A 24,518-nucleotide genomic window follows, 5' to 3' on the forward strand; every position below is an offset into this window, starting at 1 on the left:
TCTGCCTTCTCCTTCATTACAATATCCCAATTGCTTACAAGTCTTGTGCATTCCCACAACCTCCACCATAGTCTCCCTCTCAGCACATCACAATGAATTACCCAAAAAGCCACACCCGCCTAATCTCTAGCCTAATGTTAGTCCCTTCCCCTATCAAATCCATCTCTCATACTGCTCTCATGAGTAATTTTTCTAAAGTAGTATTTTTACCATTATCAAGTCCATCCTAGGAAATCTAAAATAACCCTCGCCCTGGCTGTTGTGGCTCAGTTGGCTGGAGCGTTATCCCATAAACTGAAAGGGCACATGCTGAGGTGCAAGTTCAATCCCTAGTCAGGCACATCTGAGAGGTAACCAATCGATGTTTCTCTCCCTCTCTCACCCTCTCTTCCTCTCTCTCTCTCTAAAATCAATAAGCATACCCTACAGTAAAGATTAAAAAAAGAAAATTACCCTCAATTTTATCAAGTCCTCTTTCTAACATTCACACTTCTACATATACCAGCTCCATCCTAACCATTCAAATTTATCACTAAGCCCATTCACTACGGTAAAAGTGGCCCTAAACGTTGGACTACTTCACACCTTTACTGAAGCTCTAGAGTAGCCAATTTGCTCCCATATTTTCAAACCTAATCTATCTTCAAGGCCTACCTGGCTGAAGACTCACCTCTTCAATAAAACCTTCTTCTAAAGCATCCTCCTTTCTGGAACTCCTATGGCCCTTGCAATTGGAGTCACACAGATTACTTTAGTTGTTAACATAGCCTTCAGTAGAAAAACTAACTCAAATACCATTTGAATGATCAAATCTCCACATACGCACCAAGCCCCTGCCCCCAGCCACTGAGAAGTCACCATTTAACCCACTCAGGACAGTATTACATAGCAACAGGATTGTAGCTTTAAGAAACCCAAGATAACATAATTTCAAAGTATCGTAATGCTGAATTAATACCACGAAATTATTGTACTCGGCAAAAACCTACCATTTCTTGATTGTCATCAATTGCTTTCATCTGGACTTTAAGTTTACTGACTTCCCGTTCATAGCTGGTGTGTGGAACTGCAAGGTCATACATTGTCAATGACCAGAAGGTGGCATAGAATTGAGGGCTGATGTCATCCCAGACTTTGGAAACATGTAAGGAGACCACTGCTTCATGGACAGGGGCCATTACCATTTCACACGATGTAATGTACTTGTGAACTTTATGTTGCTGTTTACTTCCCTTTTCTGATTTTTTAAGTTCATCATACTTGGACTGGAAATAAAAAGTAAACATATACACACAAAACAATTTATACCATTGACTTTCACAGTATAAAAACTTATGTTCCCTTTTCAAAAATCAGAAGATGAGCAATTAAAACTGTTGTAGAAATTCTAGGTTTTTAACCAAAAAATTACTTTAAGACAAATCATCCCTGGAAGCTATTCCAATCTTTAGTCCCCATTGTGCTCACTAGCACCTTTTCAGAAGATTCTTATTGAATTTGACCTGATAAGTAAGTGAATGAATGGGGTGTATGTCTGCCCAAGGTCCATTCTCCCTACCCTATTCTCTCTTACGCTGCATTATGAACTGGGCATGTAGGGTTTCTACTCCTGCTTTTTTTTTTTTAATTTTATTTAGTTACTTTTCAAGTACATTTTTTTTTAATCTATTTCTCCCATCCCCCCCTACCCCCCCACCCGCTTTTGAGATATTCAAGGGAACCAAGTAGAAGGTCTTAACAGTAGTAAAGAGGCAGAATAAAACAAGTAATAGCCAACCAGGACAGACTGTTTTATCACTATACATAGCCCCTGTCAGCTGTTACAATTTGTCAGTTAAGAAGCTGGATCAACACTGAAAAAGGTTATGAGAAATTCACCATAAGACTACTAAGTAGGGTGACCAACTGTCAGGTTTGCCAGTAATTGAGGGTTTTCCCAGCATGCAAAACTTTAGTGCTAAAACTGTGAAAGTACCAGGCAAACCAGAACCAACTAGTTACCCAATACTAAGCTAAGTAAGATTTTGTATGAATAAAGATGGTATATTGGAGTTTAAAGTGTATGAGAACTGACACTGCAGTTTTTTGGTCCTAGTTGGTTTATCCTAATTAGGAAGAGAGTCAGAAGAAGACCATACTCCTAACTGTATGAGAAAATGAATCTGTTAGTGCAATGGGAGGAATTACATTATTAGTTCAGAGTATATGCCAAATGTCAAAAAGAAAATACCACCAAGCAGAGCTATGGCTACTGTATCATGTCCTTCAGTCTCTTTAGGACGACAGAGTTCTCACCCAGAAAATTCTGTTTGGGTTAGGCATCATCCCTGAAGATGAACCTAAGAGTAGATCTAAAATTAGCTTCTTCTTCATGTTAGAAAAACACTAAATCATTCACAGTTTGTGCTAAACATGGAACCCAAAACTAAAAGGTCCAAAGTCAAAGGTTTTGCATCATGACAGCAGTCTTGGCTCCTTGCAGTCCAGCTGTCTTCTGTCCTGAGTGCTGCTTCACCCCAGGCTCACTGGACCTGAAGGCATACTAAGTACTCTGTTCCAGAGAGTATCTTAAGCAAGCTCTGAGAATGGTACAACTATTGTAGAAATGGAAAGATTTATCTCATGCTATTCACATTTTAAACAGCATGCTGATAACTACTGAGACCATACAGGTGACACAGTTACAAACAACATTACTTATGAGAGAAAAGTCCCAATTATATCAGAGATCTGAGAGAACAGTAGCTGGGATAAAAAAAGCGTTTATATTTTTTGAGGGCAGATCCTACTGATGGTAACTAATGGATTTCTGTGAGCACAATGACATCTGCTAAAGTTCTAACAAAGCACAAGATAAAACAGTGCTGAAACAACTTGCATAAGATGACTTACCATATTTTGCCATGTATATGTGCTCTCATATATAATGAACATTCGTGTTTTTGTGCGCATTATACATGGAATTATTACACCCATGGCATGTAATCATTATATACATATACGATATGCATACTTATTTTTCCCCTCAAACATTTGGGCAAAACTACACAGTGAAATGCAGTAGTTGCCTGACTTGGATGGGGAGGGGCACTTGTCTTTCAGACCCATGTTGCAAAGTGGGTCTCAGCAATTAAAACTGAAAAATTACCTCTATTGCTAGGCACCCCCTGTTGCCTATCTTGTTTTTTAAAAAAAGGCTTGATCAAAAAAAAAAAAAGCACCCTCAATTGCATATTTACCTAGGATGAACATTTCCTTGTCTAATGTCAGTTTAATTCCCTCATCAAGCTCACATCTTCAGTCAGATGGACTAGCATTAAGAGTTCTACATCTCAAGTCACCTGGGGAACTAGATCTATGGAATAGAACTGATATCCAGTTATCGCTATACTTCCAATTACTATTCAAACAGTTCTTGTTGGCCTAATAATCTAAGCAGTGTTTGATTGGCTGAATTATTCCCATGAGAGACTGCTGGTAGTCAACTTATAGAAGGTACCTAGCAGTCCTCCAATACTCACATTCTCTCATGGAAGGCTCTTTAGCAGAGGCTTTTACCTAAAAAGCAAAAGCAAGGATACCTAGGGAAGATTGGATATCATCTAGTGCAAGGTTGCTGAGGAACTCCCTTTCCGGAGGTTGGCATATAGCCTCTAGGTCTATGGGACATATCCCTGACTTGGCTGTATAGTTCTTTGTTTTCCTCCTCCACCCTGATGGGGAAATTACATCTCTTCATTTAGATTTTTGTATCTCTTAATTGACGATGGCATAATATTTTACACAGGCTACTGAAAAAGTAGCTATTGGTATGAATGAACTGCTCCATTTTCTGACCTGGAAAAGTTCAGCCAATCTCAGGCAACCAAGTATTCCTGTTTGCTATGGTTCAGTATCACTGATTAGTGTGTTCTCTTCTCAGTATAGCACAAGGAAGGTCAGAATTCCTGAGATGAAGAAAGTGTCTCACCTCAGTCCTTCAAGAAATCAGGTCCCCTGTTGTATGGCTGAGACTGATCTACTGTGGAGTGGAACGACAACACAGACATAACTATGCAACAAGCACACAATATTCTGGATTGAGAGATTCTAAAGGAGAAGAAAAGGCCTAATCTTTCTCCCTATCCCTTTCTACTCTAGAGAGTACAGCAAAGAATAGCTGCATGCTAATAAAGTGAAAATTCAATCAATTAACATTTAGTAGTTAAAGGGTGGTGTGAGACTGTAGCAGTTGATATGTAAACACTAAAAGCTAATGGTCGATTAAATGATCAATTATTCCCCCAATTACTCAGTGCCTTTTTTCTGTGCCTCTACTGCACAACCTTATACCCCTACTTGGAACAAAGAAAGTATACTAGCTTAAGAGAAGGGACTAGGATCCTCCCCAAAATCTGCAGAGAAAGTCCTGTATAGTATAGACTTAAAAACAATAAATAGAGGAGCCACAATCCAATTCTACACAAAAATTAAGAATATGTGAGGACTCCGGTCAGCGTGGAGAAGTACCATAGTTTCCAAACAGAGTATTGACCATGGCTCTGAGGGAAAAGAAAAGGTGAATTCCAATTAGAGGTCACTGCTTTGCAGGTAAGAATAGTTGGCAGATAGAGTAGAGGAGGCTGTCTCCTCTTCCCCAACATCCTTACTGGAATTGCAATAGTCACTACAGGGATACCCTGCTTGGAAAGGCTCTAGTTTGCTTTTTATATTGTTTTTGTTTGTTTGTTTGTTTTTACTTGTTTCATTTAGGTAGAGAGAAATAAAACAAGAACCATCAATACATCTTTACAAGAAGTTAGACAACAGAGATTATAAGATTTTTTAGAATGTTTGGGCCTGGTTAAATCTTTCTGTCTGTATCTTTATTTTATTTTTTCCATTACCATTTATCCCCTTTATACCCTGTTCCACCTCCACCACACCCCCTCACCCTACAATCACCACACCATTGTCCTTGTCCATGAGTCCTTTTTCTTTTTTGCTGGATCCTTCCACCTTGCAACTCCCCACCCCCACCAGCTGTCTGCCTGCTCTGTGTCTATGAAAGAAAGTCACCTATCTGACAGGGTATTCAACCAAAGTGTTTCTCAAAATGACATACCACATTCACTCAATGCAGAATCATCTAGTACTTGTTTAAAAAATATAAAAACAGCCCTGGTTGGTGTGGCTCAGTGGACTGAGCACCAGCCTGCAAACAGAAAGGTTGTGTGTTTGATACCAAGTGAGGGCACATGCCTGGTTCCAGCCGGATCCCCAGTTGGGGGCATGCAACAGACAACCACACATCAATATTTCTCTCCCTCTCTTTCTCCCTCCCTTTCCCTCCCTCTGAAAATAAATAAGTTCTTTAAAAAATGTAAAATAAAAACAAAAAAATTTCAAGGTACCATCCAAGGTATTAAATTAGAATTTGGGGACATGGGATTGAGTTTTTAAGATGCTCAGCTGGTGATTCTTACCTACGCTAATGTTTGAGAACCATAGTTCTCAAGGGCCCATAAGACATCAACCTGGTCAACTGGCAAAGTAACAGTAAAACTACAGAACTAGTAAGACTTACTTTTTAAAGGGGCATTTTCATTGTATACTGCTCAGAGCTGAGTATTAACAAAAGTGTAACTCTCCAAGAGACAATCTATATTATATCAAAGTAAAATGCAATTACAAATAATTAAAAAATAATTTGAAATCATTCTTGAATGGCAGCAAAAATATATATACTTACTGAAATATGGTGTGCATACATTGGCCTAGACAGGAAAAATGCTGCATCATGGGGTGTGTGAAATTCATTACAGAGCACATCAATTGAAGGCACTCGTTTTATATAATCTTCTGTGCTTAGATTAGATGCTAAAAACCCACCAAACTGTACCAGGGTATCATGACACTAAATTTAAAAATAAGACAAATAACACAAATGTGCTACTATTTTACAAAAACAATATAAACATTTTCAAAAATGATTAAGGCATCATTTAAACAATATTTTGATTAACAAGAATTCAAAATTTACAAATTGAAAGAAATTTAGAGACAATCTACAAACATAAAATATTACAAAAAAGATGGTGAGTACTGAAAAGTACACTAACTTAAGGCTTTAATATCAACTAGATCTCAAGTTTCAACCTACTATTCATCACTTTTAGTAGAATATATTCACCTAAATCACAAACGATTTTATGTATATAGAAGTCAATTCTCTTGCCCTTAAAAGATGAAAACTTCATTTATAAAATGCATGCAATCTTCTTCCTCTGATAGTTAAACACATTTTGTAAGATAACCATAGGTTTGGTGCTTAATATTTGTAAATACATTTTATAAATGAAGATCACATCTACTTTGTTGTGATTGAAATTCCAGAGATTAAAAAAGATATGAGAGCAAACAACTTAACGTTATCTACTTAATTGAGAACTTTACACATATTTTTATTCTCCTAGAGTGTCAATTAAATATCATACTTTGCACAAAAGCTGCCCCCATTTCCAGAATGTCTACTTTAGAGTTATTTCACACTTGTATGTGCAAAATGACATTTTTCAAGTTATATAACATCCCATATTTGCCATTATCAGGATAAAAAAATCCCCATGAACACAAAAGCCACTTTAACTTGCCTGATCATAGAGCTTTCCCACAAGTTTCAAATGTTTCTCTCCACCTTCCTGAAAGATCACCCCATTCCTCTGCTGAGCCATAAGCAAACAGAGAGGAAGAGCAAGATCATGGTCCAACAGAGCATCCTTTAGTCTCTGGGAAGATTTTTTAGTGTTTCTGATCTGGCCAAAATAACCACCCTACAAAAGAGAAGAGATAAATTTATCAGGGTACAGTACATAACACATGCCATCTGATTTGAAAAAGACAGAAAACATTCAGTTACCATCCTGAAGATAAAAAAACTTCATACAGTCTACATTCCTCCCCTTCGCAAATTTATTTTAGTGACACTACTACTGGTTATAGTCACTGACTTAAATATAACTGTTACTTGCCTCAAAACTTCTGCATATTTTCCATTTCCCACCATGCAATCCCTTATGATGGATTATTCTTTATTCAGCGTGAAGCAGATTTAACTACAGAGTAAATATGTTCAGATTTATGCCAGTTAGGATATCAAGGACCAAAGAAGATGTGATGTTTATTGACCTTATAGATGTATTACGTAAACTCTTTTTATACTTTGTTTCAGCTTTTTAAAAAGGTTAAAGTAACTATTATATCTCAATTTTTAAAAGAAAGCTGGGGGCAGTTATGAGAGGAGAATATGTATGGCTTTGATGTTTGCCTTTATGTACTTATGTATTGTTTGGATTTTTTACTATAAGCATGTATACATTTGGAACTTTTAAAAATTCATAAATAGCAACTCTCACCTCAGCTTTTAGTTGCTCTCCACCAGTCATGGCCTCCAGTTGCTCCATTGTCATTTCCTCTGTAATTTCTATTCCTGCCATTTTTTGTACCACTTCTTTCAATATAAGCAAGTCAAAACTATTTAGAAAAAATAAGAAAACAGCCTGTAGTTGAAATTTCAAACATAACAGTGACAATATATTATAACTAATATACTGAGAAACCCTAAATTATTTGTATATAAATATGAGGAGAAAGGAACTGAAGCAGTTTTTAGGGGGAAAGTGCATTCCTAGAATTATCCTGAAAAATATTTGGGCCATGTAGTATGTTTGTTTATTTGAACTTTTTACTTGGGAATAATTTCGAATGTACAGATAGCATTTCTGTATAAAACTAGATACAGATAAAAACAGTATAAAGATAATGCAAAGACAAAAGATAAAAACAGTATAAAACTTCACCTCAATTTCATCTATTAACATTTTTACTCCTGCTTACTTTATCATTTGTGCTTTCTCTATCTTCCTCCCCTCTCCCTCCCTTTCCTTCTCCACTCTCCATAAACATGCACACATGCACGTGTACACACACATTTTCTGGACCATTTGAGTTTATTTACTATGTAGCATCATTTTAGGGGTACATTTTACCCCTAAAATTCCTAAGACTGTATTTCCTGAGAGTGCATTTCCTAAAAATACAGCTAATCTCTTATATAACCATAGCAGTTATGAACTTTAGTAATTCTAACACTATAGTTCATACTGTATTTTTATCAGGTGAATCTACAGTTTAGATTTCACTTTTATCAGTTGACCCAATAATGTCCTCCAGCACTTTAATCCTCTAGTACAGTATGGCCAATATATGTATTTTTGATGGTATAGAGCCATCTCTCTAAACAATCACACACACACTTGGAAGGAATGGAGAGAGAAAGGGAGGAAGGGAAGGAAATAAGGAAGAGGACAGAAGTTCTAAGCTGTGGTACTTGGGTCTAAGATGACAATTTAGTGACCAGTCTTCAGTATATTTATTACTATACCAACACTTATACATTTTAATTCTTAAAGTTTAGGATTGGCAATGCAAATAACATCTCTGACTTCCAAGATCTTCTTTAATTAGTTAAGTAATGAAGATAAAGTGAAAACATTCTTTCCCACAAAACAAATGCAGGTGTTTATCCAAAGGTAAAGGTAGACATAACCAAGACATAATAGACAAAGGAACAGTTTTCTAAGATTCTTAGTTAAGTGTTTACTCTCTCTCAACTAGCCTTATCTTCCCTAAACATAGTTTTTGAAAACAAGAATGGACTCATGCAAATTACTATATAACAAGTAGCAATCAAATATTTTTTCTTTAAACTATCTTTTAACTACATGGTCACGAAAACTATATTCACAGCAGACAACTGAATTATGGATTTAAAAATAACATTATGCTCTCCTGGCCTCTAGACACAGAAGAGTACAATGTATAGCAATGACCAATAAGATGAATATAGCAGAAGTGTTATGTGGATAAAATCCTGTATCTAAATATTATTTTTTAAAGTTTTCCCTAAACTGAAATAATGTCAAGAATATGAGGGGGACCCAAAAAAACCCCGGAATACCTTCTGGCAGGCAGGCCCCTTGTAGTACAATACAAGGCTTTCTCCGTTAGGTGTAGTACAAGTACAGGCTTCCCCCACTAGGTGAGTGTTCTAGAAACCCATCTGTATCAGTATACCAGCTGGTACCATTGTAAGAGGCTTCATTCAGGCTTCAGTGAATTTTTTTGAAGATCCCTTCAACACAATCGCCCATTTCATGATGGGTAATTTATAAGCGCACCTGCCCACACCCCGCTGAGTGTTCAGCAGTTTTTGACCAAAAATGGCACTGACCGCCCCCATGGCCCACCCACCCTATTCACCCAATCTCACCCTGAGCGACTTTTGTTTGTTTCCCCAGATGGAAAAAATCATCAAAGGGAAACATTTTGCTGATGGAAAGGTGAAATGGCAGAGGTAAAACAAAAAATGGCAGAAACACTAAAAGGCATCAAAATCAATGAATCCAAAAGCCGTTTTGAGTGGTACGAGAAAAAGGTCTCGACAAGTATACTGCATCAAATGGAGAATACTTTGAAAGTGACTGATACACAATTTTACATAAATTCCGTGTTTTTTGGGGGGTCCCCCCTTGTACTTGTTTGGAACACCAGGTAGCTTTACAGATTTTTGTTTGCTTTCCACCAGAAACTTTTTGCAAACAATTTTGAGTTCTTCGATTCTAGTCAGTCTACTGCTGATAACGCTTAATATATATACTAATTAAAACTCTAAGCACTGCTCTTGGTCCAGAATAAAATAATAAAATTCAGTATTTATAAAGAAAAGAGGGTACTATTCAAAAGGTGTGTAAGCTTTATGTCTCTGAAAATTCAAATTCCAAAAATGATTGTGGTAAAGATACTATATACATCCTCAAAATAAATATTTTCCTACAAAATGCTCACTGTAAAGGCCAATTACTGTCCAGTAGCATAATCAATAGTTTTGTCACAAGAGGATATACAATATACCATATTAACCATGTAGTCAAAAGCCTAACAGGTAGGCAAAATGAGTCAGTTTTTTGTGTGTATTTGTGTGTGTATATATATCTGAATATTAATTTCTTTCTGCAAAAATGTGTGTATATATTAAGTTATAATTTATTTTAATTAAAGAACTCCACATAAAAAAGTGAGCAACTTTCTTCTTAAGCCTACAACCAATAAAATCGGTTTTCAGGATAATAGAAATCTCAACATCCCAATATCACCAGAAGTACTCTAATTATTGAATTTCATTTACATATAATTTGCTAAGAATACCTTTTGCCCGCCTTTAGCTGATTAGCCACATATTGAAGAAGACCAGCAAGATCAATTGGATATTTACGAAAAACTGCACCACAGAAACTAGCCAGACCTATATGAAATTAAAAAAAGGGCTTTTAAAAAAACAATTCATAAAATAAAAAGTACAATATTGAATGTCATTTCTTCAACTAACTCAATTTCTAAAATAAAATCAGGTAGGAATAACTGCATTGCTGATGCCAATTAATAGAGTTTTATAATTGATTACAGCTAGTATTTATTAAGAATACATATGCTAAACACTGCACTGAATAAGCACTTTGTTAACTACCTTATTTAATCTTTACAATAATCATCTCGGCTGGTATAAACTTATCAATGATGAAATTTTAGAACACATATATCATGTAACTTGTTCATGGTCGCATAGTTGGTATGAGGTAGAGAAGTAATTCAAATGCATACGGCCTGTTTCCAGATCCTGTGACATTAATTAGGCCACAACAAAATCTTCAGATCACTCAGTAAACTTGAATAGTGAACAACACACCTCTCCGATGTCTGAGTCATGAGGAAAAAAAAAACCTCCTTTTATCTAGGAACACAATGCTAGTTGTGGAGGGACAAGAAAATAGGTAAGCATTGCCAGACCAAGAAGCAGGAAAAAAGACCAATTTTAACCAACAGTCTTTATCACATTATGAGTATAGAGAAAAATCCCAGTGAGGTCAAGAGGAGCAGATCCTAGTAAGGTCAAGTTATCTGTAGTCTTTTCAACAATTATTTGCTGAGTATCTAAAGGATAATGGACAAAAAACAGGCCCTGCCCTCAAAGAGCTTACCATCTAGTAAGGGATAAAGAAAAGTAAACTAAAATTACTATGAATAAAAGGTTCCATGGACAGAAGAGGGGAACCTAATTCTGACTTTTTGGGTAGGAGCATTAACAGGGAAAGCTTTCCAAAGAAAGTGACCTCTAAGCTGAAATCTAAGATGTAGTGGAGGAGATAAATGGACATGGAAGGTTGTTCCAAGTAGGGGAATAATGTGCAGATGGATTATGGGAAGTGCAAGAAGTTCAGTAATAATGGAACCTAGACTACTGAGGAGGGACAAAAGATGAGGCTAATACAGTGCATAAGACCCTGATTCCCAAAGAACTTATCTGTGTGATTCATTATAGATTGCAGACTAAAGGGCAATTAGGAAGCTACTGCAAGATTTGGCTACCAGACAAGATAAGTTAAAGAAAAAGGAAACTAGAAATCAAAGATACAAGACATTTTTTAAAAGGCTAGAATTTTCTTTTGCTTTTTATTAAACAACCAAGTTATTTGTTTCCTTAAGATGACTGAAACATAGGGATGGAAATGAAAGAAGGGAGAATAGTTCCCTTAAGATTAATTCCTCTAAAATAATAGAACAGACGGGAATTTTCATCTCCCCAGTAATGCCTGCCCAAATTCTATCATGGCCAATACTGGCCTCTAGAGTTAAAAAATGAGTAAGTACTATATGAACCTCCTTACACAGCCAAGACCTTGAACACTAGTAAAAAAGTTGAGTGGCTATTCTCAAGAGCTCTTGCCAACAGGCTCTTAGCATAGGTAAGAGAACATACAGCATGGTAGTCATAACAAATGGAAATGGTATCCTTGGAAAAATAAAAATACTTACTCTGAAGCCAACTTGAGATGGTTGTGTCGTCATGTTTCATTCTTTCCTTCTCAGGATTAGCTAAAGCTTCAATGATACAATCTTTCACACATTAAGAAAAAAATTTAAGTCACTACATCTCTAACAAAGACCCTTCAAAACAACAACAAAAAATGCCATGTCTTTAAAAAAATAAAATGTATAGCTTCAAGTTATTGCAAATTATTGAAAAATACACTCACTATAGTACCAACTTCTCTTCTTTAGCCTTTTTCCATCTTTCAGCAAGTGACATGGATTCTACCAATACCAAGGTATCTATACACTTAAAACCTATATGATCTTATTGACCCATGTCACTGCAATAAATTTAATTTTATAAATAACAAAAATTAAATTAAAAAGATGTTTGTTCTTTCCAAACACTGAGTCATCAGTGGGATGATATTAAAAAAAAAAAAAAAAGATGTTTCACAAATGTAACGTTGTCTCTCCCTATATACAATACAGACAGCACATACAAACTCCTGACTGGCCAACCTTCAGATCAGCCAACTGAATCAGCCTCACATGGTTAGTAAAGGAACTCTATATGAAAATAAAATATCTACAATTAAGACCTATGAAATGTGAAATTTATATATTACTTCACTTGAAAGGATACAGGCCAAGACATCATAATTCAATGAAGTGAGGTATTTCAGTGAATCTACTACAGGTGTTATTAAGTTATCATACTTCTGTATTTGTGATAAGATCTGGAAGACAGCAACACAGAATAGATGGTGTTAACTAATCAAAAGAGAGCTACTGTACTAACTAAATAATGGCAGAACCATTCATTTTTCAAAAGTAGTTTTCCTTCCATTTTGTATTTCTATAAAGCCTACTCTCCTATTGTTTCCTTAGAAAATATTTTCTTGGGCTACATTTTCTAATTAGGAAATAATTCCCGGGTATCTCAAACTTGAATTTTGGAAATACAGAGGCTAGTCAAATGTGTTTTGTAAATCTGTCTAATTATGAAAGTATTATATGTGAATCACAAGGAAATGTTATTCAAATGTTTCTAGCTAAAATCAAATCTATTAATGCTTCTATAAATCAAAATGTGGTAAATAACATGTTAGACTATTTATAAAAGCAGCATTGTTACATATTATTAAAGTAGATCAATTTGTTAAATATATTATATGCTAAGTTTTGTTTGTAGAGTAACCATATAATGTTGCATTTGCTAAAAGTCCTCCCCCCTGAAACCACAGAACATTTTTAAAATTGTATCATTCCATTTCCACTAGTGGTAACAAAAACAAAAAACCCTTAAAGACTATTAACCTCAAAACATACATAATCAAACAAAATGGTTGGATTACTGTGGCTCAATTTCCCAATCTGTCTTCCAGAAGGCTTTACATTTTCCTTGGTTAGACGCCTACAAGGGGAGAGAAAGATGACACCGATCACCTTAAGTAATTTCCCTCATAATATTGATAGATTTGTTATTACATCATGAAAAAAACAATCCCTTGCCAAATATTCCTTGCCAAAAAACAATTCCTTGCCAAATGTAGATAAACTACATTTATCACAGATTTTACTGCAGGACTTGGGCTATTTTCATTAGACATTCTCCTACAGGGTATTAAGATTTTGTGTTAATGCTTAACAATTTGTAATATACACATTTCCATTTTTAGTAACAGTATAATAAACATTAAAACTCTAAGGCCTGTTGTAAGTACATGAAACTTATAGAGAATCATAATTATTTTAGATTAAGAAGGGCCATTTTTTATAGTTTAGAGATTAAAGTTTCCAATTTGGTGTAATGCTATGAAATGCTTCATGCCACCTGTCTCAATGATCCTAACAGAGAAACAGCTAATAACTATATTCCTTAATACAGGAAGTTCTCTGGTTTTCATATTCAAAGTATAAAAAATTTTAAAAACTCAATTCTACTCCTTTATTTAAGTCTTCCTCAGTTCAGTCTTCTTTTATTAACATTTCTGGAAATTTATATCTATAAAATGTCTACAGTTCAAAACAATAATTATAGATCATCTTAATCTCTTCCAAGATTATTACATAATCAATCTAGAAACTTGAAACCTGCAAAGCTTTCAAGATTTTCTAGAATGAAAATATTATGAAGCAAATAATGAATTCAGTTAATAGCTCAAGAAATGTGACCATTCTGGAACTGACAAACTTGATATAATTATCTTAAGAAGCTTCTTAAGACAAAACCGACCATTCGATTAAAATTACTTCATCATCAACTGCTTCTCTTTCCCATTCTTTCTTGGTCTAGTTTCTTGGATCCCCGCCCCCAAGAAACACCCATCAGTTCCAAACTTTGGTTATACTGTTTCACCTTAAAACTTACCACCATCTGTCCTTACTTCTAACCCAACTATTTTAGGTGGCCCTTCTACTTGCTAAAACTAAGCTTTATACTTTTTATCCCATTTTCTGCCTCCAACACACTAAAGGGAAAAACGAAAATAAAAGGATACTTTCTTGATTATATCTTCCTGAAAGCTACCATGGTGACTGGCATATCGAACACAATCAATGAGTATTTGAAGAATAAATCATTAGATGCCCTATAGCAAGTTCATGTTTTAAACAATAATCAAAACTTGTGAAATTCTACAAGAAATGAAATAATACATTCCATTCTCAACATAAAAAGTTCAATCAGTATCAAAATCATATTGTTCAAGCCTGGTGAAGTAGTTATACCTTACAAATATAACACAAATACAAGTATATTAAAAATTTGTGCATATTCTGTGAAATTTTAATAATCCATTCACTCATATTAATGTCTTCTATGACAAGCAAAGTGCTATATAGTTCCTGCTCTCATGCTCACTCAAGCTGGGAAACATATGTGGGCTCAGTAAAGCTGGCAGGAAGTGATGGTGAAAATAAGGAGGAACAGGTCATGGAGGGTCTCTTACTTTACCATACCATAAAATGTAACAAACAACATGGTGGCAATGGTTAGTCACCAAAGAAATTTTTTTCTTCCAATCCTTGCCTGAGGATACATTTACTGCTTTAAGAGAGAGAGAGACAGAGACAGAGAAAGAGAAGGTAACAACGATGCGAGAAGAAATTGCTGATTGACTGCCTCCTGCATTCACCCCAACCAGGTATCGAACCTGCAACTATTTGGTTGCTGGGGCAGTCACCAATGGATTTTTGAAAAAAGAATAATACAAGGTACTCTAATACTCCAGATAAAAGAACTAAATTAATGGCAGCAGAGAGCAGAAGAAACAGACTGAAGAAATTTAATAATATTTCATATATATTAAGTAATCCATATAAAGCACTTAGTTCAGTGCCTGGCACACACAGCAATGGTTCCATAAATATTAGTTGTTGTTACACTAGAAAGTCTACCTGGGAAATTCTTTGTTTTTAATCTGGAGAATTCTTAAGATCAAAACTTACAGAAGAACCAGTTCTAACATTGCTGCTTTCCATGCCTTCCCTAATTTCCACAGGATGAAACAATTCACTCACTTCGCCATCTTCCCATAGAACTTTGTACATATTGTGTAACAGGACCTATGAAACCAGATTGTGACTGTGCACATGCCTGTTTCCCCAGTAGACTATGACAAGGAACAGTACCATTGGGCAAAGACAGTAATGTCACAAACTGAAATTTAGTTAAACTGGAGAATCCATTGCTTTTAATTAAAATAACCATACTACTATAGAAATGATAAATGATCATAAAATCCTTGCTGAAAACACTTGCAATACAGCAGTATGTTTATTATCTAAACCAGTATGAATCTGAAGTATAAAATTTTCATAATTAAACTTCACACAGTTTACCAGGAAGCAAAAAAACATTACTCTAGTATTTTTTAACCTATACTTCATGAAATCTTATTTTTGAAGATTTTATTTATTTATTTTTAGAGAAAGGGGAAGGGAAGGAGAAAGAGAGGGTGAGAAACCTCGATGTGAGAGAGAAACATTGATCAGTTGCCTCTAGTTATGCACCCTGACTGGGGACTGAACCCATAAACCAGGCATGTGCCCTGATCAGGAATCAAACCAGTGACCTTGCAGTTTGTGGGCCAATGCCCAAGCAACTCGGCCACACTGAGCAAGGTTCTTGTACTTTTAATGACATGAAAATAAAAGTCAAAAATAAAAAAAATCTTGGAATTTTTCTAAAGTTGACTCCCTATAGAGACAGTTCTACATAATTCCATTAGATACTCCAAAAGGAAAAAGTCTTTATTAAAAAACTTTCCAAAGAAATTACTAGAACTTGACTACCTTATTTGTACAAGCCATTAAATATATTATTTAAATTAAGCAAAGGACAAAGCAGACTGCCTATTTTTAAAAAATCCTATAATGTGATGCATTAAAAAGGATTTTTATTAGATTTCACAGCTATGCAAAAATAACAACTACAAAAACTAACTTGGTAGACAAAATGAGCTAAAAAACCACAAAAATCAATAGTCATTCTATCTGCAGTATATAATCAGCTATAACATTAGGAAATACTCAGGAATCCTCAAAATTGAGGCTCAGACACATAAGCTAGCTGAAAGGAAGTAAATTAGATCCAGATATACTTTAGATCAATATGAAGAAAATAAATTAAAACTTACTTCATGATATATTTGGCTCTGTCTATCGTTTGAGCTTTAACTTTTACTAAAAGTGGGTGACTGTTATAAGTTTCATTCTTCCATTGGCCATACAGACGATATCTTTAAAAAATGAGATGAAGAATTAGGAAAAGTTAAATGCTTAGAGGTTCATGCACTTACAATAGTAGTTCAAAATAAAAAAAAAATACATATTTACCTGTGCTGATATGGAAATGTTTTAAACATTCCCCATAATTCCTCAGACATACAAGCATTGCAGTCCATCAAAGAAAGAGATGGAAGTAGTACCTGGTCAGTAATGCTAAGCAAACAGCTAAGGATAACTTCCTAAGAAGGGAAGAAAAATTATTTCAGTAAGAAGTCTATATTAACCCCCCCCCAAACAAATTCATCAGCCTTGGGAAAATTGCCATTCCTTGATCTTATAACACACTGTATCTAATTCCCCACACTATCACTGTCCTTTCCACAATGGCTATCTGAGTTTCTTCATCTAAGTAAGTAAATGAAGTGAGGGAAGGAAAAGAGGTAGGTAGAGAATGGGGGACTTTTATTATACTTCCTCCTGCTTCAACATGGTATTCCTCAAAATCAGAAGGCTGTCATTCTTAAAAGATAACTTGTATAATATGCCAAAAGCTATATTTAGCATGTAAAGAATACAAAAAATTGTTCACATAGGTGATTAAAGCTTATCCAAAGTAAAATTTTGTAGTATGCTGTATCTAGAACAAACATTAAACACATTGAATTTTCTAGTCTCTTACCGTTTTTTCTTTATCTTCCTGTTTGCTTCCATCAGACTGAAACTAAAATTTAAAAATAAATATAAATATATGCAAAAAGGTTAAGATTATGCTGTCATAATTTATTTCTAATTGGAAAAAAGTTAACTTGCACATAGTTGTGAATTATTTCCTTACTACTTACACACATGTAAGTTTTAAATATAGCCAGTATTACCAATTAACATTATTAAACTTCATTATTTCTAACCTCTGAATCATTTGCAACATTCATGAATTTTAAATATCAAATTTATCAGCCAATTCTTTTCTCAATCTCACTGCAAACCAAAGCATCCTAAAATTAATCAAAGTATTTATTATAATATTACAGCTGCCATGTTAGTTATAATTCATTTGCATTTTATATGAATTTGACGATTTTCCCTTACAAAACAGATAAAATCTAACACTAAAGCCACTGCAAGAAATTAAACCCAAAGAAATTTAAAGCTATACTTTAATTCACTACTACTAAAGCCCTCACTGAGAAATAAGCCCACAATAGTAATGACATTGCTGACAAAGACAAAACCACTACCTAAATTGGACATACTGAAAAAACATGGCTCAGTATTCTATCAATGATTTTTCAGGTGAGCAGATGAAGTGCCATGTTTGACAATGGTATCTACTCATTCAAAATGAAATAGTAATACGTGTGTGTCTATAGGCAAGAGGTTTGCAAGAGTGTGCAAAGGACAAATGAAGTACTGACTGATACTCAAGGACAATCTTAGAATTCTGGATAGGATTTAGCACAGTAACAAATGAGGAAAGGGGGAAAGCTAATATGCAGCTAATGAGCATCCTATTTTCTTGGCAGATGAGGATATTCTGTGCATGGATATTTTCATGCTAAAGTGATTTAATGGGTATAACTAAAGGGAAGTGTAACTTCTGTGCAACATTTTCACCTAAGACTAATTCAGGGACTGCCATGTCACCTTGATGGGGAAAATACACAATCACATTTGTTTTAATAGGATAAAAAACTATGGTTCTCTTTCACAGACACAATTATTAAGTCAACATATACCTGAGTCAGCAAATAAGGAGTCAGGATATAAAGCAGTGGCCTGGCAGAAAACAAACTAGATAGTTGCTTTTGTTTTTTCTGGTTGTTGCGGGCAGGGGGGTAATTCTGGTGGAATACTGGCTGTACACCGGGAGGCAGAAATTAGGTATGAAATAACTCGAAGAACTAGGTTTACAGTACATTATATGGGGGAGAAAGGCAGTTAAGCTACTCCTTACCTAGTATAGGTATGATTCAAATGAAATTAATATAGCTACACAGTTTTCTCTGTAGAAATAAGACATTTCTTAGTTACTAAGCTGTCCCAATTCCCTTACAAGATTACATGAGTTTCTGATGTCTATACATCAGTTTTCTAGACTTCATAAGCAAAAAAACTGAGAGAGAGAAAGAAATATGGAGATAAAATGAAGCCATCTAGAACACTGATTATCAACCTTTTTCATATCATGGCACACATAAACTAATTACTAAAATTTTGTGGAACACCAAAAAAAATTTTTTTGCCAATCTGACAAAAAATAGGAATAACTGTGATTCATTCACACCAGACAGCTATTGTTATGTTGGCTATTGTCATTTTTCTATTTGACACTCTAAGGGAAAATAGGTCAGTGCCCCTGACTAAATAGTCAGATACTGCATATTTTAAAACTCTTTGCAGCAAAGCAGTTGAAAATCACTGATCTAGAAAAACAGAAAGAAACCTTTCTATCAAAGGCTAATGATAACAAAGATGAACAAAAAAAAAAAAAAACCAAGAGGTACATACCAGCAAAAGTAATTTTATTTGGTTAAGGAGATAAAGATACATTCCACCCCTTTGATGCTTTCTTTTTAATTTCCTTTTTAATTCAGAGTAAATATGAAATTCTCCATTCCCATAATACAATACTAAATGTTTTACCGACTGGCCAGGAAAGTAGAAAATGGGAGGAAGAAAGGGGGTAGAAAAAACAAAAAACATGCATGCATCCATTCATTCATTTACTATGTGCCAGGCACTGGGAATTAAGATGAACAGGATGGAGCTCCTATCTCTGAGGAACTGACAAAGGTAGTTTCTATCTTTGAGGATCTTTTGAAGATCAAAACTACACTTGCCAATGTACTGCTAGAAGCAAGTTTTTAAGTTTAAATAAAATTAAGGCCTCACAATTATGCCTAGAAAGCCTAGACAGACCATCAGTTATAAATGGCTTCAAGTAGGTTCCATTCTTGCCCTATAATGATGGACCAGCTGATAAGGCAGCATAACAGTGCTGGGCACAAAAAGGGTGTAGGTTCATTAAAAGGAGGCATTTGAAGAGTCAAGAAATAAGGCTGGGAAAAGTTGTACCTATAACTAGATAACTTACTTTTTATTACCAACATTGTATATTTACTACCTCTAAACCCATGACCATTTCAAAAGCTACTTTAGACTATATTTTATCTCAAAAAAATAATATTTGTGACTAGATTGGAACCTTAAACTGCATCTAAGTAAATCATGACACTATCTTCACCTTCCTTATTTTTCTCATTCTTATTAACTACCATGTACTGAGTACACACTATGTGCCACACACTAGGCGAAGAACTTCACGTGTATGTCTTAAAACTACCCTATGAGAAAAATCATTTTGCTAGAAAAGATTCAAATAAGGGCCATCAAAGTAACAAACAAGAAATATAATCTATTGATTAAAAGTTATAGGAACGTGAGTTTATCAAGCCTGGAAAAAACTAACCTTTCTACAATTTGATTGAAAATGTTGTTTTTATTTTACAACAAGAAAGTATTTTTTAAATTTTATTTATATTTTTTAGAGAGGGGAAGGGATGGAGGAAGAGAGGGAAACATAGATGTGTGGTTCCCTTTTGTACACCCCCTACCGGGGACCTGGCCCTGCAACCCAGGCACATGCCCTAGACTGGCAATTGAACTGGTGACCCTTTGGTTAGCAGTTCAGCACTCAATCAACTGAGCCACACCAGCCAGGGCTCAATGAGAAACTCTTAAGACTTTACAAAACACTTAGAAATAACCAGTAAGTAACCCGAGGAAAAACCCTTCAGAGCAGAAGCCCAATAGGTAAGTATCTCTCAAAGGAATTGTGCTTAGATGGGTGAAGGAGTCAAAGCCCAAAGCAGTTGGATACTCACTTGGTTGGGCACACCTGATGGTACCTAAGCTGTTTACCAGGCTAGGTACTAGGATCTCGGATGAGAAAGCAGAGGTTCCCTAAAGAGGGCTATACTGAGCCTCACTGAGCTCATTCACTGCCCTATATCCTAGACTGCAGAAAAGATTGAGAAGAGAAAGAGAACCCCATACTCAACCTGTAACTTGGGAGGAAGAGGACTGGTCACAAATCAGGTGGAGAGGGTATGAGGATTCACTGACACTACCTCAGAAAGAAAGTCTGAATGGAGCTGTCCATACAAGGATGAAAAGAATATTGTGGCTACTACAGGAACATAAATAGCCACTAAAAAAGAAAAAAGAAAAGCACATTAAAGACAAATAATTTTAATATGGGAGAAAGCAGAAAACAAAGGATACAAGCAGATTCTCCATAAGTATCTATACACTCATATATAGTTACAGAAAAGAACTACTGGACTTCCAGTCAAGATGGCAGCATAGGTAGACATGGCTCACCTCTTAGCACAACCATATTAAAATTACCACTAAAATATAGAACAACCATCACTCAGAACCATCAGAAATCAAGTTGAATGGAAGTCTGACAACTATGGACTTAAAGAAACCACCTCCATCCAGACTGATTGGAGGAACACATGCAGAACTGGCTGATCCCACACCCACATATGGTAGATAAAAATTCAGGAGGGTTATCTCAGCAGCGAGGACCCCAGCCCCACACCAGGCCTCCCAGCTCAAGGTTCCTGTGCCACGAAGATAAGTCCCCACAACTTCTGTCTGAAAAAAACAGCAAGGATTGAATCAATGGAGGAAACTGTTGGAGACCCAAGCAGTTCCTCTTAATGAACCCACACATGAATTCACCTACTCAGACTCACTCCCTCTGGGCTCCAGCACCAGGGTAGCAGCTTGAAAGGACCCAGTGGCATACAGGGAGGAACTGAAGTGTCTGGCATCAAGGTGAGCAGAGAGGCCATTTTCCCTTTTCTAAACCTTCCCCACACAGAGCCCACAGGCTGGTACCACATCTGAGACTCCATCAACCTACCTACCACTGTTGGACCTCTCTTGGAGATCCCAGAGACTCCACCCCACCCAAGCCGCTGTTCCATATGAATGGCTGGTCCCCACTCATCCTGCACAACTTCCTAAATCCTCTCAAACAAGCAACAGCTGGCCTCAGTGAGTCCCAGCCCCTCCCTAGCAGCAGCCAACCTAGATTCACAGCTTGGCGTCACCTGGGAATCTCAGCCTAATACAAGTAGCAGCCATCTCAGTCTGCTTTATAGCTCAGGCAGGGTGGCACTGGGCAAAACACAGGTAAGGGATGACCTTGGCCTGCATCACCTGAGAAACCTCAGGGCCAGCACACCCAGTGGATAGCTACAGACCATACTGCAGCAACACCACCCTGCTACTGCACAGCTGATCCTCAATGGAGGGTAGAGGTTGGTGGTCAGTGGTCACAGCCAGTCCTTGCAATGACTGACCTGGGTAAGTCCCTCCAATTGATCTGCCAACAGCAACCAAAGCTCAAGTACAAGAGGAGAGTATATGCAGCCCACATGAAGAGTGTACCTGGAGTATCCAATTTGGGTGATAGGGGAGCCTGTGCCACTGGACCCTATAAGACACCTACTACATTAGGCCACACTACCAAGACAGGGAGTCAAAGCAGCTCTACATAATGCACAGAAACAGACACAGGGAGGCTACCAAAATGATGAGACAAAGAAACATGACCCAAATGAAAGAACAGATCAAAATTCCAGAAAAAGAGCTAAACAAAATGAAGATAAGCAATCTATCAGATGCAGAACGCAAAATGCTGGTCATAAGGATGCTCAAGGAACTTAGCGAGGACCTCAGCAGCATTAAAAAAGGTTGAGTCAGAAACAAAGGATTTGCTAACTGAAATAAAGGGCAATTTACAGGGAAACAACAGTAGAGTGGATAAAGCTGAGAATCAAATCGATTTGGAACACACAAAAAAAACCACAAAAACCAATCATCACAAGAAGAAAAAAGAATCAAAACAAAAAAAAAAACAAAAAACCCAGGACAGTATAAGCAGCCTCTGGGACACCTTCAAGAGGTTAAACACTGGCATCATGGGGATTCCAGAATGAGAAGAGAAAGAGGAAGAAATTGGACCTCTATCTGAAAAAATAATGAAAGAAAACTATCCTGATTTGGTGAAGGAAATAGTCAGGCAAATCCAGGAAGAACAGAGTCCCAAAGGAGATGGATGCAAAGAAGCCCACTCCAAGACACATCATAATTTAAATGCCAAACATTAAAGATAAAGAGAGATTCTCAAAAGTGGCAAGTGAAAAGCAGAGAGTGCCCAACAAAGGAGTTCCCATAAGACTCTTAGCTGATTTCTCAAAAGAAACAATGCAGGCTACAAAGGACTGGCAACAAGTATTTAAAGTGATGAAAATCAAGGACCTACAACCTAGATTACTCTATCCAGCAAAGCTAACATTTAGAATGGAAGGGCAGATAAAGTGCTTCCCAGACAAGATAAAAGTAAAAGACTCATCATCTCCAAGCCATTATTACCTAAAATATTAAAGGGGGTTATTTAAGTAAAGAAGAAGACCAAAACCATGAACATTAACATGGCAACAAATTCACAACTATCAACAACGGAATCTAAAAAAAATCTAAGCAAACAATTAAAACAGGAACAGAATCATAGGTATGGACATCACATGGAGGGTTATCAGCTATCGGGGTAGGAGGAGAATGGAGGAAACAGTGCAGGGATTAAGAAGCATAACTGGTAGGAACAAAATATACAGTGGTCTGTTAAGAGTAGCATAGGAAATGGAGAAGCCAAAGAACGTACGCATGCAACCCATGGACTTGAACTAAGCAGGGACTGCTGTAGGGAAGGGGGGTAGTACCAGGCAGAGGGGAGCAAACAGGGAAAAATTGGGACAACTGTAATAGCATAATCAATAAAATGCACTTAAAAACTAAGTATCAAAAAAGAAAAACTATTAAGAATGAACTCAATAAAACAAGAAAAGCTTGGGAATGAGATACACAGAATGAGATGAAAACAGAGACTGCAGAGGTAAACAAAATAGCAAAACCACACTAAACAAATATAACTTGAAACAGCAAGGAATTTCAAGAATTAAAAATTTAGATAACTCGCCCTGGCTGGCGTAGCTCAGTGGATTGAGCGCGGGCCTGCGAACCAGAGTATCGCGGTTCGATTCCCAGTCAGGGCACATGCCTGGGTTGCAGGCCAGTTCCCAGCAGGGGACTCACGAGAGGCAACCACACATTGATGTTTCTCTCCCACTCTTTCTCCTTCCCTTCCCCTCTCTCTAAAAGTAAATAAATAAAATTTTTTAAAAAATTTAGATAACTCATTTCTTCAATTTCAGACATACTACATTTGTATTGGCAGTGGAGTATGGTAATTTTAAGCTTGGCTTCTGAAGCCAGATTTCCAGATTGAAATCACAGCTCTGTCCCATATTAACCATGTGACTTGGGACAAGCTACTTCACCTAGAGCACAAAAGATGTGGTAAAGATTAAATGAGCTAATTCAAAAGTATGTAAAATAGGGCCAGGCACAGAAGAGGAGCTCAATATTTGCTATCGCTATGGTACACAACTTAATCCATTAATACCAGCTGAGTGAAAGAAAGCACCAAGGAATTCATCTTCAAATGTGTAGATGCTATTAAAAACATTTAAGTATGCCAAGTGACAATGTTAGTGTTCTGCAATTTAAAAAAATTAAAGACAACAAAATGTTTCATCATATACAGGTATTTTATATAGAGAGCCAGTCCCCTGCTTACAAATTCATGATACTTATAGCCAAAGAAAGAATTTCAACTTATAGCCAAAGAAAGAATTTCGGACCAAGATATCTGAACATTAAGATTTTCAACTAAAAAGAATAGTATTTAGCCCTGGCTGGTGTAGCTCAGTGGATTGAGTATGGATTGAGTATGGGCC

General features: G+C 36.3%; 1 protein-coding gene across 8 annotated transcripts in view; it reads right to left on the reverse strand.

Moving 5' to 3' along the window:
- THOC2 (THO complex subunit 2) overlaps window positions 1–24,518 on the reverse strand; it is a 128,241-nt gene that overhangs the window by 24,355 nt on the left and 79,368 nt on the right. For all 8 annotated transcript variants that reach the window (XR_005083761.2, XM_037154129.2, XM_053662328.1 and 5 more), the window contains exons 13-23: window positions 17,321–17,362; window positions 16,750–16,880; window positions 16,551–16,652; window positions 13,240–13,324; window positions 12,554–12,647; window positions 11,911–11,991; window positions 10,246–10,342; window positions 7,395–7,512; window positions 6,633–6,812; window positions 5,732–5,896; window positions 990–1,265 (exon numbers count right to left, since the gene is read on the reverse strand). Coding sequence is in view for 7 of the 8 variants with exons in the window: in XM_037154129.2 (XP_037010024.2) it covers window positions 990–1,265; window positions 5,732–5,896; window positions 6,633–6,812; window positions 7,395–7,512; window positions 10,246–10,342; window positions 11,911–11,991; window positions 12,554–12,647; window positions 13,240–13,324; window positions 16,551–16,652; window positions 16,750–16,880; window positions 17,321–17,362 (1,371 nt within the window). In the remaining variant the exon portion in view is untranslated. The remainder of the gene's footprint in view (window positions 1–989; window positions 1,266–5,731; window positions 5,897–6,632; window positions 6,813–7,394; window positions 7,513–10,245; window positions 10,343–11,910; window positions 11,992–12,553; window positions 12,648–13,239; window positions 13,325–16,550; window positions 16,653–16,749; window positions 16,881–17,320; window positions 17,363–24,518) is intronic.

This window comes from Artibeus jamaicensis, unplaced genomic scaffold (assembly GCF_021234435.1).
Source record: "Artibeus jamaicensis isolate MK-2021 breed Jamaican fruit bat unplaced genomic scaffold, CSHL_Jam_final contig_240, whole genome shotgun sequence".
Lineage (NCBI taxonomy): Eukaryota > Metazoa > Chordata > Mammalia > Chiroptera > Phyllostomidae > Artibeus > Artibeus jamaicensis.